Raw genomic sequence first — 20,142 nt, forward strand, 5'->3', positions numbered from 1 at the left:
GGAGGTAGAATTTAAGTTACAGTCACTCAGAGACCAAGAAAGACTACTTGTTGGAGTCTGCTGAATTTCTTGCAGCAGCCAAACAATTGCATAATACTACAAGAATTATTACTCAGACTGGAGATGAGAATGCTTTGAAATTAATGTCTGTGTGCCTAACAGCTCACTAATCAAAGCTTCCATGCCTCATTTTCCACCCTGAGGAGAGTCATCAGTCTCTTTCGGTTTCATTGTGGCCAGCATGACACTTCACTGCACAAGCTTGGGCGGGCGACTTTTCATGTTGTTTAAGATGCAGATTTTCTTCTTAGATCCAAATGCCAGTGCAAGTTTTCTGCAGGTGCTCGGTGCTTACATGTTTTTAATTGTTGACTGCTAGAGGGCTGAAATGTCCCTCAACAATTAATTTTTACTTCAGCCACAGGGGCATTGGTTCCATGGGGTATTAAGCAAGGGAAAATATGATATCTCTATGCGTTGGTTGAGATCTTAAAAGTATCAGAAGGATGAACTGGACTGAGAAGAATGGAACCTGATTCCAAAAAAGGTGATGCAGGATAGCGATGCTATTTTCTGTTTACTTCCTAGATATCTGTTGTCATGGAAATATTAATAACAGATGAACTGAAAGCTCTACCGGTTTCTGGGTGGCTGTGTCTTTTTCCCTTAGTTCTACTTCTTAACAACGTGATCCCCAAAGATGTGCAAATGTCTCTAAAAAGCAGCTTGCTCAGGTAAGTTGTCTATGTATGTGTTCAATATAAAAAGAAAATGTTTTACATTTTTGTGATCTTAAGGAACACATCCCACAATCTGTAACAAGTGACACTCTTTTTAAATAATAAATAATAAAATGTTTTTAAACAAACAGTCAGGTTACCAGTGAAAATGAAACATTTTTCTTGAATTACTATATTTGTAAAATACTTGCCTTTGTATATATGGCCTATTGTGTGCTGTGTACTTAGTTTTCTGCCTACTACCTTTGGAAAACATTGCCTATGACATCATCTTGCTCTCTCAAGAGCTACTGAGGGATTTTGGAGCACTCATAGCAAAAGTAAACAATAATAAAATCTTTCTATTGCTATTACACTTTAAAAACTCAAGGATTTAAGTAGAAATTTTACAAGGAGGTACTCATTCAAGTATCAGATATGCGGTATCGTTAAGTTTTATGATTAGAAAAAAATTACTTCTCTCTAACCATATTTCTCTAAGAGCAAATGCTAAGAGACAGAGTACAACATATATGTACTATCCCAGATAATTTGGTTTGGAGGAATTAAGAGATGCAGTCTCTTGTTTTTCCATACGCAAATCCCCTTAAGAACTACAGTTAGAGAGACATAAAGCTTTTCCCCTCCAAAGTGTCACCAAATATGCATGTAACCAACTTAGGGATGACAATTTAGGTCATGGAGTGGAAATTTCAAGGGTTGTTTCAAGGGTAATTTAGAGACCAAAGAACAAAGAAACAAGAACCAGAAGCCACACTATCCAGCAGAGAGAGAGAACAGACCCCAGTGGTTACTGGGAGCACAAACAAAGACCATTTTTCATCCACAAAAGAAGGACTGAAGGGTATGGTGACATTTACTGTGTGCCTACTGTGTACCAGTTTCTCTACATATTCACAAAAATGCCATAAACAAGATTTTATTATTCCTACAGTGTGGTTGGAGAAAGTGAGGCTCAGAGAGTTCTAGTCATTTGCCCAAGGTCATCAAGATAGTAAGTGACAGAACCAAGACTAGAAACAAGGTCTCAATGTATCTGAGTCTATCATACTATTTCCACTATACCACAGGACCTCTTAAAACAAAAACCAACCGAACAAAAAAAATCCCCAGAGTTTCAAAGTGCTGAGTCACACGTTGCACATGTTGATGCCAAAATTTATAGAGTAATTCTGCTCCTTGGTGCATGCCTCAGTTATGCAGATCAGTCAAAGCACTCAGGTATCAGAGAACTGTGTGTAGGAAGCAGCATTTCTCAGAAATGAGACTTACCACTTGCATTACCAGCCTGAGGGTCTTTAGAATCTAGTCTAGAGAGCCAAAGGAGAATGGAAGAAATCCCAGTAACTGAGTTCCACATTGTTAGTTATTTATGACACTCTGCTGCCTGCTGAACAGGAGGTAGAGGGGATTCAATCATTGGATGGTTTCTACAAATCTGTGATTTCTAGGCCTCCTACTTTAGTAATGAGGTTATTTGGTAGCACTGTGATGGGATTCTGAGTAAATGTCAAAGTGTTGGTCAGACAGTGTATAAAAGGACTATTAAATTCTATGGCAAAATGTCTAGATATTCAAAATATTAAATGATCATTCTGCATGATGCTGGAAGTCACTATATTTCTTAGAAATAACTTTTTTAGCACAATCCTTAGGTCAGGAATATGTACCTTCAGACATTAGATAACTTGGGCAATAGCCATGCTTTGGCCTAGGACACTTTTGCAGCCTATCCTTTGTGCATGACAACAATATTACAGACCCAACATGATTAACTTCAGTGGCTTTAGTAGCTAATAGCATAATCTTATGCACCATGTGGTAAGGATGATCTGCTTTTGATCATTAATGCATTATGAATTGATTCTTAATGACACACACATCTGCAAAATGATGACCTGAGCTAGAGGTATTCTCTGCCTATAGGATAGAGTTTTTATCTATACCCAAGTTTTCGAAAGTGTATTCTAGAGAACAGTGGTTTTGTAGGATAACAGGTGTTATGTGAATAAATGAGGTTCTGTGGTTGAATCAACTTTGGGAATCCTGAGTTACAAAGCTCCTCAGGTTACTTTATTGCAGTATTCACCAGGACCTGCGATATGCTAATAAGGACTGTAAATCTTCCTGAGCAGGACCATAATATGCAAGTTTCCCTCACTTATTTGACAATAGAAATCGTATTTTTCATGGAACATGTCATGGAACTAGTTTTCTCAGAACACATACTGGTAAACACTGGCCTAGACCAAGGAAACTGGCTTTTGGTATGAGGGTAGGTCTCTTATACAAGCCAATTCCCTTGGTCTAAACCAGTATTTCTTCAGATACGTGGTCAGTACTTGCAGGTAACAACCCAAATGGAGGTAACTAGCCCCAGGAACAAATTCTAGGTGTTTAGCAAAATTTGATGCTAAAAATTTCTCTCTAGCTGGCCTTTCTAAAATTGTCTCACTTTCTAAAATTTAAGCCCTCATCAACAAAACATTTGTGCTGCTGCCAGTTTTCTTTAAAGAAACATGAAAATAAACAAAATAATATGTCATCATACCTGTCCCATGCTCATAGATTTTCAACTCTTTGAAGTCTAAACTACCTAGCATAGTAACGAAGTTTGCTTTCAATGTGCTTTCAGCTTGCCTTTACCATTTCCCCAGCTCTGGCCGTGTTAAACCAACTGCTGTTCCTCAAACCCTCAATGCATTTTGTTCATGTCTCTGTGCCTTTATTCAAACTGTACCCTTTGCTTTGGATGTCCTTTTCCTTCCATCTCACTCAACTTCTTCCAAGTGATTTCTTATTTTTCCTTTATGGCTAAGGTATATTCCTTATCACTGCCTTTCTCCTCTTGCTTAAATTTTTCCGGAAAGGAATAATATTCAGTTCTGCTTCTCCAAAATGCCTAGCAGAGTGTCTGGCACATAGTTGGTACTCAGGATGAAAAGATGAAAGCATGAGCTTCTTGGCTGGCTGGAAGGACAGATGGACATGGATGAATAAATGCTGTGAAGAGCCGTGCCATGAATAGTAATTCAGCAGCGAAATCACTCTGTTGCATTCAGGACATGGGATCCTGAGGTAGCAATGCTGGGATGCTCTTGAACATGGGGAATGATGAGACAGCTGGCATCAGGGCTGTCTTCAACAATGGAAACCTCAAGGATGTTCATAGTGTCCATAATGACATCAGACCATGGCCATAGGCTCCTTGAGCCATCCTCTCAACTAGGTAGTTCATAGAGGTTGTCAAAACCTGTAGATATGTTAAGTTTTTTTTTTTTCTCAGATGCAGAGTTCAGTCTCCTAGTGGGAAAGATACTTCTCAAATATACTAGACGAATCTGTGAAGGAAATGCTGCACACCTCAGGTTCTCACATGGTCTAGGACTCCGTGTTCCTTCTCTTCTTCCGGGGTTTGGCTGCTACCTGAAATTTCTGAAAGGCCTACTACTCTCCATGGTCCAGGACAGGAAGGAATCAATAGGGGCCAACACCATTTACTAAATGATGAGAACTCAAGAGTTGCAAAACACAGAAAGAAATCATGTTTGGGGAGGAATAGGAGGGAAAGTGGGAAGGAGAAAAGGGTCAGGGGAGAAGATGGCAGGAAGGGCACTTCTTTCTTTCTCATTCCATTATGGAAACAAGGAGTGTACCCTTGGGAAGTCTCCAGAAAAATGAGAGATGGCTTTACATTAATCCTAACTATGGACTGTGAGAAAGCCACAGCTAATTCACTGGAGGGAAGGTCCTCATTTGGACTTTTTTTGTAAGGGTTTTCTGAAATGAAAAGTAGTCAAGGGATTTAAATTCTTCAAGCAATTAGCAATATGTGGTTTTCAAATGCAGCCAGGAATGAATCATCTACAAATAAAGGCTTATCTTTGTTGTGGATGAGCAGCTGAGAGCCTGAAGGTAGTCTTTAAGGAAGCCATTCTGAGACTCCAACCACCCTCAAGATTCTTTCAGAAACAACAGCAGCTACTAGGAAAAAAAAAAAAAAAAAAAAAAAAAGGCAAGGAACAGGTAGGTAGGCCTGGAAGCAGGAAAGAAAAAGCTATATCTATTAAGTATCTCTGAGCTGAAGAGATTCCATCACCAAAGAGTGAATGAAACACTATAGAGAAAGCCAGATTAGAGATCTTGAGGCCTCAAGACCAAGCAGCCATCAGCTGAAAAGTGCCAGCTTCTTTAAGATTCAGAGACAGCCCTTCTGCCCTCCACTCTCTCAATAATCTGTCTAGTCTACTTTTAGACAGATATCTTAAGTAGGTATGAATGGAAGTAGATACAATTACGATGTATCAAAGCACTCAAGTCTTACTATCTATACTTATGGGAGCAGGGAACAGACAATCTAAGAAAGGGCTGAAAAACAATCCTTTCTGCGTGGCTTTTTACACAGAATCACAAAATGTTAGCACCAGAAAGGTCCTTGGTGAAGCCCACAATTCCAATTCTATGATGGGAAAACCAAGCATCAGAGAAGAGAAGGAACTTGCCCAAGGCCACATTTCTAGTTGTCATTTTGGGATATATTATATAATTTTGATTTGAGTGATGAGAATCAGAAGATAAAATTATATGAATTCTTCTTCAAGGTAATCAATATGTCTATGCTAAATCCAAATCTCATGAAAATGGAAGTCTACTCCTTAAGGAATAGACAAGGGCCACTTTGTATTGACAGTTTCTTTCTTTTCCGTTGTTTGAGTAAAGGTGTGCTGTGCATTGAATGTGTAAGTTAACAATAAACTTGGGAGGGAGTTGTGTCAGTAGGGCAGGGAATGTCAAGATAAGTTCATTCACCAAAGTGGAAAGATTTGCTCTTCAATCAGTGATTTAAGAAGGTACACAATTGGGTTTTTACTGGCATGGTATTTGAACATAGCATATGATTCCCTTAATTACTAAAATTAGCTTCTGAACAGGATCCTGGTGGAACTTTTTGGTTTGAGGTAATCAAGAGTGTTTTCTGGCGATGTTCTGCCTGTTGGATCTGTTACATATTATATGGCATACCAAGTTACTTAGGGTAAAAGCCATCAGGAAGTGCTGTGTTACAGCCTTTCCAGCTAAATTACTAGTGACCTCAATGACATATTAAGCCCCCACATTTGTCTAGCATTTTGCTTTTTATCAAGGATGTTCACATTCATCATGTCATCTGATCCTCATTATAATTCTATGAGGATGGTATTTCTAAATCACAGACGAAGATCTTGAGGCTCAGAGGGGCACACAGTAAATAAAGGAGCTGAGCCTTTAAACTACATCTGCCTGACTCTAAAGGCAAGGCCATTTACACAACATCAAGAATGCTGGTATTTTGTGAACATTTCCTGAAGTTTGCCAGCCTCAAGCTCTAATGACTAGCATGGTGCCTTGTACATGGAAGATGCTCAAAATATCATGGGCCTGCAACTGAAATGAAGGCCAGTCACAACACTTCTCAGCTTGTCTTCATTGTGTTCACCAAGCCCACTCAAATTTGAGTACTCTACTAATAAATCAGTTTGAAAATGTACTGAACCATTCTCACCAATAAATTAATTTACAAACCTGCATCTGAGTACTATATAGTATAGTGAAATTATCTGTTATACACAGGCTCCTTTTCAAAAGCGGCTCACTGTAATCATATCACAGCCTGATTTATAATGGAGAATGTTGGCTGAGACATGGAATTGATGTTAAGATTTGTATCCAAATGTTATGAGGACTTTTGTTACCATTAAACTTTACCTGCATCAAAGTGGACTTGCAATTCATATCGCCAGATGGCCAGCCAAGAGGTTCCTTACCTGAGAGTCTCTATCTCTTATACTATACATAATTCGCAGAAGGCTAAATAATTGACAGCTGAGTGTATAAGAACCCTCAACATGGGGCTGCAACATTCATATGGAGAACATTTTCTCTTGTCAATCACTTTGTCACCCTTCCTGCCTTTGCCTCTGCACTCCCTGACCCCAGTCCTACTTCTTCTCCACTGTAGACCTCAATTGTTGGATTTCTTTGGGGTACACCAAGCAAACCAAAACAAGGTTGAGTTTTCTCAGATATCTGATTCTCATTTGATAGGGATGCTTGGAAAGCCACTCACAGAACATCTACCTGTGATGTTTGGGAGTACTGGATGCTACTTGAGATGATTCTTTTGAAATTGTCTCTCATCCAGCCTGGGTCAATTTATTTGAGGTACTTTGTTCTGTTTAAATAATACTACTGCCCTGTGAGGATGGGAAGGATATAGTTATCTACATATAGATCCACACATGGCCCTGTTCCAGGACAAGAGCACTAGTTGTTGTCTATAGATGTGCACATAGGCAGACAAGGTATTGAACACCTCACAGAAAGCCAGAGATAGACAACTGGTCTAAATTAACCTTAAGAGGATAGGGGAAAGGGTTGGATTCTAGGCACTTGGGTTTTCCAGGCTAATAATGAATAATCGGGTATGAGGCTACAGTTGCAGGCACTCAGAAATAGGCTTGCCTTTCTTCAAATTCCATTTCCAAATTGAAGTAGATTAATGATCTTGTTTTTCTAAGGAAAGACACATATTTTTGGAAGCAGCAGGCAGCAGTGATGACCCTGGCATTGGGAAGATGTAAACATGAAGAGATGGGGGAGTTTGAAGAGGGAAAATATAAATGTCAATCAACTGATGTCAAGCCTTTCTGGAATGGTGACAACACTAATGGCAGACAGGTTCATGGGACAGAGAGCCTTATGATAGAGGAACACCCTTGAAAGAGCTGTATCTTCCTTCTGTAATGTTACTGTCCTACTGAAAAAAAATGCTTTTGGAAATGATCAATAGCTTTGCAAAGAAAAGGAAATGATTAAAACACCTGTTCATCTTTGGGAGAGATAGGATAGGAAATTGGCACTGTTTGGCAGCCTAGTCATAGGCTCCAAAGAGAAGCAGCTTCTCATTCCAGGTGGCTGGCCCTACAACATAGGCAGCAGTTAGCTGAGGGATATTCCCAGGTGTTCAGGGTCAGACTGTGCCTGGGTCATCCTGTACCTATGCCTGGGTCATCCTGCACCTGTGACTGTTCTGGATTTCTTAGTTCTCTCATCCTAGCTACCATTGAGCAACATCAGGTCAGTACCATTAAGTCCCCTGGGGACCCTGCCCAGTCACATGCATCCTCACTCACCCTCTGTTGGCTCCTGATCTCTGCTTCACACCTCCTGCTCTAATGCTAAGCCCCAGAATGGGGATTGGTATAGTTAAGGATTAAAAAAAAAAAAGGCACCAGCTGGCTGATGGCCACGTTGGCTATGAAAGGGTCAGCCTGTGTCTGGAGCATGGCTGGTCCCCTTGGAAGCATCAAAGAAGAAAATCTGGTTTAAAGAGAGACTAGAAAATGAGGGAGGAAAAGGGGAGACAGGAAGGAGGAGGAAGAAGAGAAAGAAAAGTATCTTACCTCCCAGAGTCATCCCTGCTTCATAACATTTCCGAAGACGGCAAGATGGACAATTTTTCCTTCGGAATTTATCAATAGTGCAATCATTTCTGCTGGCACACAGGTACTTCTGTTTCCCTGGGATAACAAATACAAGAGTGGACAGACCTGTTAATGAGTTTCCAGAGTCTCTTTCTTTGGGTATTTCTAGAACAGAAAAGATATAAAATTATATCTTATCACATGAGAAAAGTGGACAGAAAAGTGGACAGAGTATGGCACCAAACAATTTGATCCTACAGAACCTAAATATTAAAGCAGTTTAATTTGGCACTATATTGTTTGATTTCCATTGTTTTTTTGTTTTTTTTTTTTTTTTTTTAGGGATGAACAATTCAGATCCTGATGATATCTCCATTATTAGGACTACTCACTGGTTTTTAAAATAAGATATCCTACTTTTACCAAAAGCCAGAAATGCCCATGAGAAAATGATCCATTGTGGAACTTGTCACCCCTTTAGCATGGCGTAGAAGAGATCTGAACTCAGTCAATGTTTCTTCCTATTGACACCTGTAATCATGCATAGAATTACACTCAAGTTAACAAAATGCTTATTTTTCATAATATTAGTACAGGAAAACTTCTATAAAAGATAACTCCATGGGATTTCTAACTGTTTTTAGATTTCTGGTGATCATACCCCTAGTCATGCAGGTTATAAAAATCAGAGATAAAGCCCACTCTATGTAGTGAATCACAGCAACTAAAAGGAAGTTTGATGAAGCCAACAGAGTAACAAAGATCACTGTCATGCACACCTGGAGTTGTCACAGATACACAGAAGTGCACACACATACACATGCTCAGACCTAGAGATCCTCAGAATTACAGCTGCTCAAACATATTTTGCTCAATACTTCGCTCCTTTATGCTAGCACAATCCTGGCACACAGCAGTCTCTCAACAAACGTGGATTGACTGACTAAACATGTAATTGCAGCAGATGGATGCATAGACAAAGAGTCACCAGCAGGAATAAGCAAAAATACATCCTTCGCTGCTCAGAAGCACGCAGAACTTCTCATGCTTACAACCCTGCTCCAGCTTGAGCTTCTGCATCCCCTCACTCCTTTTTGTCTCTGGTATTGTTTCCTCAAATTTATTGCTGTGCTTTGATTTACTGGATAGACTGGGATTTTAGGGAAGCTTCTTTAGGCAGAGGAAGAATACTTGTGGTCGGAAAAAGAAAGAGAAACTAAAGAGTGATTGACATTTGAGAGCAGGAAAAAAACAACTAAAAACATAAATTTAACTATACATCAGCATTCCTCTACATTTACTAAGTCTAAAAGGTGAAGATTAGGCACAGAAATGCATGTGTTACAGTAGGCTATTTTATGTAGTAGGTTCAGTAGTAACCAGGTCAGCAAAGAACTTCTTTTACTTAAAGTGCTACTTGCAAGAGCATGATATTAGATTTATTGTGGTAAAGGATTCTTTTTCCTTTCCTCCTTTTTAACTTTTTATTTCCTTTATTTTTCCTTTAATTTTCCTTTCTCCTTTCCTTCCTTTCTCCCTTTATGAAAGGATTCCAAAATGCTTGGCTTGAAGGAACTGTTAAAAATCACAACAGAACAACTCTCATTCCAAGGAGGAGTTCCAGGGAAGTGAATTACCTGAAGAAGCACACTGAATCAGAGGCCCCCAAAGGAAAAAAACTAGTATTTATTGGGTGCCTACTATGAACCAGGCCTGTGTTAGGGTTTTTTAACATATGAGAAAATTAAGGCCTCTAGGTCGGTGTTCTTTCTAGCATACCACAGGATTTTATTTGCATAAACAGAGCACATAATTTGCTAACAGCTTTTTTTCTGCTGCAAACTGAGGACTACGATATGTGCACAGAAAGGACAGTGCTACGAATGCTGTTCAGCCTTTGGATGTTAGCTCCTCAAAAACAGGTCCTGTATCCAATTCTAGTGCGTTCAATTCCAATGCTGTAGCTGTTCTAGAACTGGTACACTCCCACAGTATTGGTACTGCTGCAATCCTCAAGACCAGTTTGCTACACTGATTACTGAAATAAGCTTAGGTTAAAAAGTGCATGACTTCTTTGAGAAATCTCATCTTCCCCAGGAAAATACTTTCCTGGACCCCAGTTTGCCAATAAATGATTGCACAGCCAATGGAATATGGCTCCCAGAATGGTTCTACATTGCCCTTTTGAAAGAGAATCACTCTGTGAATGAGAGAGGTCATAGTGGAAAAGCATGATTTTTTTTTTTTTTTTTCAATTTGGGACTCAGATAATTTCCTTAGCATAGTTCATACCTTTTCTCTGGGTACATCTTGGTCTAAAACAAGGAGACCTAAAACATAGATATCCTTTACAATTTACTCAGGAGTAAGTGCAAAGCCCAGTAAAACCAAAGCCATGACATGTTAATTTAACATTTACTGATAATCTATTATGTGCAAGGCCCTGCATTGGGTATTGAGGTTACAGAGGAAAATCTCTAATGAACAAAAATATACAAGTCCCAGATGAGAGACAGATCAGTGGGCTGGAAGCCCCAACATCTGAATCCTTGTTCAGCCTTATCACTAACTCACTATATGACCTTGGACAAGTCCTTTTGCCTCTCTGATCCCATTGATTACACGAAATAGATTGGACTGGAAAGTCATTAAAATCTTTTCCAACTCTAAGAATCTTGAAGGACATCTGGATGTCTTCTGTAATATATTTAGAGTTTTTCTTTCTTTTTTTTTTTTTTTTAATGTAAAGGACTTAAGTATTACTGGTAAGCAAGAAATTATCCAAAATAATAATCTCTTGTCCTTGTATTCTGTCTTTTTAGGATAGTAACTTATTGCAACATTGTCTCTTACATCTAAAATCATTTAGTCTCTTGTCTTTGTTTTCTAAAGCTCTCCCAAAACTCAAGGTGGTTAATATAGCCTTAGAAAGGCACTGATGTTGCCAGTCACATGCAACATAAGCATAAACATTCTAATGAACATGTGTGTATTCATGTATGTGTGAGTGCATAGGTGTGTGAGAGTGTGTGACTGAATAATTAACACAGGGAATACAACACCTGCACACTAATTATCTGTGCATATGTGGGTGATCATATAAAGCATAAAACACACCAAAACATACAAATAGGTACACATGACACATGTGTTCCTTCAAAGCAGAATGATGAATTTAACGTTTAAAATGACACTTAATAGTGACAGAAGTGGCTGAGGATTCCAAAGATGGATATGAAAGGAATCTTTTTTTCTGTAAGTCCTAAAAATAAGACCTTATTTATCTGTACAATTTGGTTTAAGGACAAATATAGGGGATGGAACAGGCAATCTCTCAAGACTGCTTACAAGTCACTTCTCCTATCTGAATTATCACTTCCCCAAATGATGATAGAGCCAAGGTAAAATCATTGGTCTGCTATTATTTCTTTCTTATTTATTCAATTTCTCCAAATATATGAATGAGGCTATTAGAGTTCTTAACAGTAACAATAATCACTCTCATTTGATTAGTTTACAAAGTTTAATAATAATCTGCAAGGCCAGGTGCAGTGGCTCACTCCTGTAATCCCAGCACTTTGGGAGACCAAGGTGGAAAGATTGCTTGAGCACAGGAGTTTGAGACCAGCCTGGGTAACATAGCGAGACTCCGTCTCTATAAAAAAATGAAAAAAAGAAAATTAATTAGGCATGGTGGTGTGTGCCTGAAGTCCCAGCTACTCAGGAGGCTGAGGGGCTGGATCCTTTGTGCCTGGAAGGTCGTGGTTTAAGTAAGCTGTGATTGTGGTACTGCACTCCAGCCTGGGTGACAGAGTGAGACCCTGTCTCAAATAATAATAAAATAATAATAATAATCTGTGCAAAGTAAGTATAATAGGGATTATTACATACTTCATTCTATGATGAAGAAAATGAGACTCATTAATATGAAATTGGCTAGGACTTCCAGTACTATGTTAAATAGAAGTGATGAGAGTGAGTATCCTTATCTCATTCCTGGTCATTGAATATAATGTTAGCTGTGGGCTTATCTGATATGGCCTTTATTGTGTTGAGAAACATTCCTTCTAATACCCAATTTCTTGAAAGATTTTATCATAAAATGATGTTGAATTTTGTCAAATTATTTTTCTGCATCTATTGAGATGATCATATAGTTTTTGTCCTTCATTCTGTTAATATTATTGATTTGCATATGTTGAACCATCCTTGCATTCCAGAAACAATACTAGTCTTTTGTTGAGGAATCTTGCATTGATGTTGATCAGAGATATTGTTCTGCCTGGCATCACATCCTTGGTTTGCTGCAAATCACAGTCCATAAGGTTATGAATCCCAGATTAGTTGGAAAGAATTTTTAAAGACTTTTTGGTTGTATCACATCCATTCCTCCATACAAGGCTTGAATTGTCTCTGTAGCATCCCTGCAAAGTATTGCCCAATCTTTTCTTGAATGCAGCCCGTTTTATCTCTGGACTGTGTTATATGTCCTTTCCTTCCAGGAAACTCACTGTTTCCTTTTAGCTCTAACCCATTGGGCCTAATTAGAAACACAGAATCATTGGGCTGTAAAGAATCTTAAAATGCCCAGTGTGATGCCTGACTCTTCAGTTAAGAAAATGGGCACAAAATATTGAAATTACATGCCCTAAGCCACAGCAAGCTGGTGTTAGTGCCAGCACAAAAATCTGGAAACTGGATCCAAAGGAAATATGGTGTGGGTGATTACAGTCTGAAGACAAAGTCTTCTGAGTGTGGTAGAAATCTTTGCTCTTTGTCTACGAAGTATATGACCTTGTGGATCCCTTCTCTGTATTCAGGTGACAGAAGAAGTGTGTAAATGAGATCTAGGCCTGCTGTAAGGTGGTTCTAGAAGGTCTTCTATAACCTAAGAGACTGAAAAATTAACAGAGGGAATACAACTTCCTAGGCAGCTCTCCCTCCTCAGATACTAAAAATATTATACTTAGTTGTTTGACACTGTTAATTTCCAACAGCAAAGTTGTATCCACAGTGTATAATGAAGGGCTCACTATAAGTCATTGTGAAATGAGTGACAAAATACAAAAATCTTCTCATGTTGAAGTAGGTAAGGCCACACTCTAGAGCTGCAAAGAAATCACTCATTTAAATGCATAAAAACTGTCTTATTAGAAGAATCTTAAACCCTTGACTACCTAAATAGTAACAAAATGGGCTGGCATGAGGTCCACTGCATGCCAGCTGGCTCTGAAATTCTTGACTGTCTGATGGTGCTCTGTATCTTTCTTCACACTCCTATTCTTCCATCATAAAACTTAAGTATGACTCAAAGCTCCAGCAGGAACAAAGGCCATGAGACAGCTTTCAAGTTTGTTTTTCTGCAGGCTTCCTTCCTATTTCTGTTGTTTTCTGTCAGTCCCATTGGTGCTGCCATGCAGTATGGCTTGGGGTTAGTGTCTGATTACGATTCTTTTAACTTGTTCATTCCAAAAAATCCTGTTTGGAATAGAGGAGGTAAGACAGGGAAGTTACCCACTATTAGTGGCATCACATTATGCAAATAAAGAAAGGGTTGAGTCATCATCTTCATTGTTAACCTATAGAGAAGCCTGAGGACTATAGTCTTTCTCACACTTTATATAAACAGTATTAATGCAGGACTTATATGAACAAAACAAAAAACTTCATTGTGGTATTTAAGGAAAGACCTGAATTAAATGCAAAGTTGTACCATATTCCTGGCTAATAAGAAGCAGTATTTCAAGGATTTCAGTTCTTCTCCAGTGAAATCTAAAAATTTAAAACAACTCAGATAAAATCATCACAAAATAATCCCAAAATTTATCAAAGGAATAAAACATGAGACAGTGTCAAGATATTTGTGAAAAATAAGAGTAATAAGACATTCCCTGTTGTACATTTAAAGTATCTAAACCCATAATGATTATAACAGTTTGATACTGGCTCCAGCTTAGGTTGATCAGTGGAAGAGAACAGAAAAGCCAAAACCAGACACAGTATATGGAATATGCCATTCCAATTCAGTGAAGAAAGGATGAATTATTCACTAAATAATGTCAGAACAACTAGAGAATCATTTGGAGAAGAAAATAAAGTTAAATTACTAGTTAAAATCAAAATAAATTCCAAATGGATTAAATATGTCAATTTTAAAAAGGAAATCATGTAAGTACTATTAGACAATACAAAGGAAAATTTCAAAATGTTTAAAGGTAGACAAGGGCATCTTAAGGTATTGACAATGAAGAAAACATAAGTGAAGACAGACTTGATACATTTCATTAGAAAACATTTAAAATTTCTTATGTGAAATTAACACCATTATAAAATTCAAAGACAAACCATAAACTAAGAATAATTATTAGCATCAAGTATGTAAAATCAATGGTCAATATATTTGATATATAAAAATAAACAGCACAATAGAAAAATGGGCAACAGACAGGAAGAGGCAATTCAAAGAAATACAAATGACCAATAAGCATGTGAAGATTATTTAATTTAGCTAGAAATCACAGAAATACAAATTAAATATCATTTTCTCAAGCCAGATTGGTACAGATTAAACACTGTGTGTTGGTGAAGAGGTATTTCTGGTAGGAACACAAATACTTTAGAGAGAAATTTTCCCACATATTTGGAAAAAAACTGGAAATGTGTATAAACTTCTAGGAATTCCACTTCTAGGGATGTGTTATAAGAAAATAATACAATAAGCACAAAATAGAAGTTTATTGTAGCATTATTTAAACAGAAAAAGTTGGAAACATTTGAATGTCTAACATTAAGGGAATGATTAAATGAATTATTCCATATTCATGCAAAGGAATATTTTGCAGTAATTAATGATGACTGTAATGTCTTTTTTTCTTTTCACTTGGAAGTATATTCACAATATATTGGTTTGTTAAAACAACAACAAAAATGAAGTTACCAAGCAATATACTTGGTTACATATCACTTTAATAATATTTTAATACTTAAGGCCTTAGAGCTCATCTAAATCAAGTTTTTAAATTTTTTAATTGACAAATAATAATAGTATATATTTATGGGATACAGTGGGATATTTTGATATATGTATGCACTGTAGGAAGATTAAATCAAGCAAATTAACATATCCATCACCTCACCTACTTATAATTTTTTGTGGTTAGAATATTTAAAATCTACACTTTTAGCAATACTAAGACATATAATACATTATTTTTAACTATGGTCACGATGCTGGGCAATAGTTCAATATAACTTATTCCTTCTATATAACTCACACATTGTACCCTTTTATTAGCTCTCTTTTCCTAGCTCACTGAACTGCCTCCCAGTCCCTGGTAACCACCATTCTACTCTCTGCTTCTATGAGTTTGACTTTTTTCGTCATTATTCACAATAGCCAACATATGGAAGCAATGTCCATGGATGGATAAGTGGATAAAGAAAATCTGGTGTAATGGACACAAAGAGGGGAACAACAGACACCAGGGCTTACCTGAGGTTGGAGGGTGGGAGAAGGGAGAGGATCAGAAAAAAAATCCATTAGGTACTATGCTACCATGCTTATTATCTGGGTGATGAAATAATCTGTACAAGAAACCTCTCTGACATGCAGTTTACCTATGTATCAAACATGCTCATGAACCCCTGAACCTAAAATGAAAGTTACAAAACAGAAAATGTGGTGTACATACACAATGGAATGCTATATAGCCTTTAATGAAAAGAAGAGTGTGTCATTTGCAGCAACATAGATGATGCTGGAGGACATTATGCTAAGTGAAATAAGCCAGCCACAGAAAGACAAATACTGACTGTATGATCTCACTTATATGTGCAATTTTAAAAAATCAAACTAGTTGAGTTTTTTATAGTAAAGTCTTTTTACCAATAAAACATTACATAGAAGCTCTGTTTATAAAACAGATAAAATTAAACCTAATCTGCCTGGGGTTGGCATAGGAAACTTGGAACTTCTCTTGCCAGGTCACTCTTTTTCTCCTCTTCTATGCAGGCCTAGCCTTGTGGTTTGCCTTAGTGAAACTCTGTAGGAGTCCCCAACCCCAGGGCTTTGTGGAACATTTTAGAGACCTACTGATTTAGTCCAATCCTCATACCTCCCTATTTTACAGATTGAGAAACTGAAACTCAGAGAATTTGCTTAAAGGTCACACCATGAATCAGTGTCAAAATAGGGACAAGAATCCAGGTGTCCTCATTCCCATTCCAGCAGTCCAGTGATTTTCTCACATGAGATAATAGATGCAAAAATATCATGTCAAGTGTAAAGCACTATACAGATCACATATATTATTACTTAAAGAAAAACTCCTTGAATGTCAGAATAGGCGAGAACCTCTATAGATATCATCTAATTCAATAATCTCATTTTACAGATAGGAAAGGGTGAGATCCAGAGAGCAGAACAGACCTGACCCAGATTACACAATGAGTCAATAACAGAGATAGAACTAAAACTCAGGTATCCTGCCCACTATATTCTCAGTATTTTCTGCACATTTGGTTTGTTAGTTTGAAATCATTTCTGTATTTATTACCTCTGCATGATCAGGAGATGCAGACCATTCCCCCTCGATTTATGAGAGGCTATATTCACACTCAATCCTTCTTCCCCCAGCCTCTGTCTATTTTGCAATCTTTCTATTGTGTCATTATCATGTAAAGATATTCAGCAGCGCATGAAATGTTATAGGTCACTATAAATTGGAAGAGTGGTTATCTCCCTCATTAGATTGTGCAAGAGACAAGGGTAAGGTGCATTCTTTTTTGTAGTCACACTGTCTGGCTACAATATACCTCAATTCTGAATATACCTTATTTGAATGAATGATTGATTAATTTATCTTTCAATATGTTGTTGGCCAAGAGAGCTCTCTGTAACATGCTTCTTAAAGAAGCAGTCCAGGTCCTGGAAGATCATGTGATTTTAATGTTTTCCTAAAGAATATTAGTATCTGTATGGAATAAAAATAATCAACAGAGTATCCTATTTTGCAAACCCTAAGTCTCTCTCTCTTTCCTTTCATATTGGCTGTTTGGAATCCTGGTTCTCTTTCAGTCTCAGTGAGTTTGGTAAGGCCATTCTGTGGAATGCTGACTTGGAGTCCCTTAGATGATGAATGGAATGGGTCAAGGGAAGCCAGAGGACAATGTTCAGCTTGCTATCACTTCCTTGTCTGCCCACCACTACCAGTACTACCCTTGTCAGCTTGGGAATCAAGAAAAAAAACAAAGAAAAAGACCTTACAACAATTTCAGAGAGTCCACATGTCAGCCAAGCAAGAATATTCATCCATGAACTCAAAGCAAGCATATTAAAGACAAGGGAGACACTCTTACTGCAGAAAAAGTTTTAAGGGTGATGGGATTGGAAAAGCCCATATATTTATAACTTACAACAAATAAATTTATTCCAATAATATCACCTCTCTTCCTCAAGTTGCATACAGCAACTTTGGAAACTGTCCTGTTGCCAAATGCCAGATCCAAATCATGTCTGCTGAGGATTAAGAACATTAGACAATGAAACAAGGGCTTGCTCATGGAGCAAGTTTTACTTTTGCCATGAACCCTGCACAGGCTTTTAGTAACCTTGCAACTAAAACCCAAAGATAAGTTGTTATGGGAAGGCACACCCCATGGTATTTCTTGGCCATTTTCTGAATACTAATCACTTGTTAGGAGACAATAATTATCTGTATAAGCAAAATTATATATTTGTCTATTTCTGTATCATGCAAAAGTGATTGGAAATATTGTCATTGAATTTGGAGGTCATCTCTGCAACAGACTATTTTTGGTGGTGATATACAAAATTCACTTTTAGAAGCTCTGATAGGTACTCCAAAGAGGTAATCATTCCAATGTTACTACAGACTGGAGGACATGTGCCTTATGTATTAATAAACTGTGCACAAAGAAAACAGTGGAGTGATTTGCAAGTAAAGCTGTTTCTCCTATAGGCAACTCTTTGCAGGGGTGCTCAGAGGCAAATAATAATTTATTTAAAAATAGACATGGTTGTCCTGTACAATGGTAAGGAGACTCCTAGAAACTAGAAAATAATACTCATGTGATATTTCGTCATTTTCTATAGTGCTTTCAACAGCATTATCACCTTTGATATTTTCAGTCACTATATTATTTCTCTTTTACAGATGAAGCAACAGAGGCTTACAAGGGTCAAATGAATTTCCTAAGGCTCAAAGCTAAGACATGGATTTTCTGATTCCAAGCACCCTTTCCTTCTACCCTCATCCTAACTGCTTTGAAATTTCTAATACTAGGGAATAGGTGGAGCAAGATGGCTAAAGAGAAGCCTCCAGCAATTGTCCCCCACTCCCGCCTGCAGGCACAACAAATTGAACAGTGATCCACACAAAAAGCACCTTCCTAAGAACCAAAAATCAGATGAGCAATCACAGTAACTGGTTTTAACATCATACTAAGGAAAGAAGCACTGAAAAGGGTAGGAAAGACATTCTTGAATTGCCTACAACATCCCTCCCCAACCTCCCAGCAGCAACCACATGGTGTTCAGAGTAGGCTTGGGAGAGGAAGATTACAGTGATTGTGGGACTTGTATTGGCACTCAATGTTGCCCTGTCACAGCATAAAGCAACATGGAGCAGAACTCAGCCAGTGCCCACAGAAGGAGCACTTAGATCTGTCCTAATCAGAGGCAAATTGCCCATCTCAGCAGTCAGAAACTAAATTCTGGCAAGCCCTGTCACTGTGGGCTAAAGTGGTCTGCAGTCCCAAATAAACTTGAAAGGCAGTCTAAACCACAAGAATTGCAATTCTTGGTCAACTCCTGGTGTTGGGCTGGGCTCAGAGCCAGTGGACTTGGGGAACATGTGACCTAGTGAAACACCAGCTGAGGTGACCAAGAGAGTGCTTGTGCCACCCCTCCTCCAATCTCAGGCAATGCATGTCCCAACTCCAGGGTGGACTCTTTCCTTTTGCTTAAAGATGGGAGAGGGGAGAGTACAGAGGACTTTGTCTTACAATTTGGACACTACACCAGCCACAGTAGAAAAGGGCACCAGGCAGAGTCCTGAGGTCACCATGCCAGGCCCTAGCTCCCAAACGACATTTCTAGATACACACTGGGCCAGAAGGTAATCGGCTGCCTTGAAGGGAAGGAACCAGTACTGGCAGGATGCAACTCCTGCTGACTAAAGAGCCCTTGGGCCCTGAATAATCAGTGTGGTAGCCAGGCAGCACTTGCCAGGAGTTTTGAGTGAGACTCAGAGCTGTTCTTGCTTCAAGAGTGACCCAGCATATTCCTAGCTGTGGTGACTATAGGGAGAGTCTCTGTAAAGGAGAAGGAAGAGTAAAGAGGACTTTGTCTTGCAGCTTGGGTACTGGTTCTGCCACAGTGGGGGTAGAGCACCAAATGGGCTCTTGGGGAACCTGATTTCAGGTCTTGGCTCTTGTATGGTATTTCTGGACCTGCCCTGGGCCAAAGAGGAGCCCACTTCCCTGAAGGTAGAGACCCAGCCCTGGTAGCATTCACCTTAAGTTGACTAAAGAACGCTTGGGCCTTGAGTGAAGATTGTTGGTAGCCAGACAATACTTGCCATGAACATGGGGGTGGTGGTGGCCACAGGGAGAGACTCCTTTGCTTGAGAAAAAGGAAGGAAAGTGTGGAAAAAATCGTTGTCTGATGGATTGGGTGCCAGCTCAGTCACAGCTCGAGGCCTTGGCTCCTGGACACCATCCCTTGACCTGCTTGAAGAACTCATCACCCTGAAGGGAAGGACATAAGACAGGCTGGCCTCACCAGCTTGTACAGCCCTTGGGCCTTGAGCAAGCACGGACAGTACCCAGGGAGTGGTCTCTGTGGGCTTTGGGCGAGACTCAGTGCTGTGCTGGCTTTGGGTCTGACCTAGCACAGTCCCATTGGTGGTGACTACAAA

General features: G+C 38.7%; 1 protein-coding gene across 1 annotated transcript in view; it reads right to left on the bottom strand.

Annotated features, from left to right (window-relative positions):
• The window catches only part of AR (androgen receptor), a 177,962-nt gene that overhangs the window by 30,336 nt on the left and 127,484 nt on the right, over positions 1-20,142 (bottom strand). Inside the window, exon 3 of the mRNA XM_007991938.3 lies at positions 8,183-8,299. Coding sequence (XP_007990129.1) covers positions 8,183-8,299 — 117 coding nt within the window. The remainder of the gene's footprint in view (positions 1-8,182; positions 8,300-20,142) is intronic.

Source organism: Chlorocebus sabaeus, chromosome X (assembly GCF_047675955.1).
Source record: "Chlorocebus sabaeus isolate Y175 chromosome X, mChlSab1.0.hap1, whole genome shotgun sequence".
NCBI classification, from domain to species: domain Eukaryota; kingdom Metazoa; phylum Chordata; class Mammalia; order Primates; family Cercopithecidae; genus Chlorocebus; species Chlorocebus sabaeus.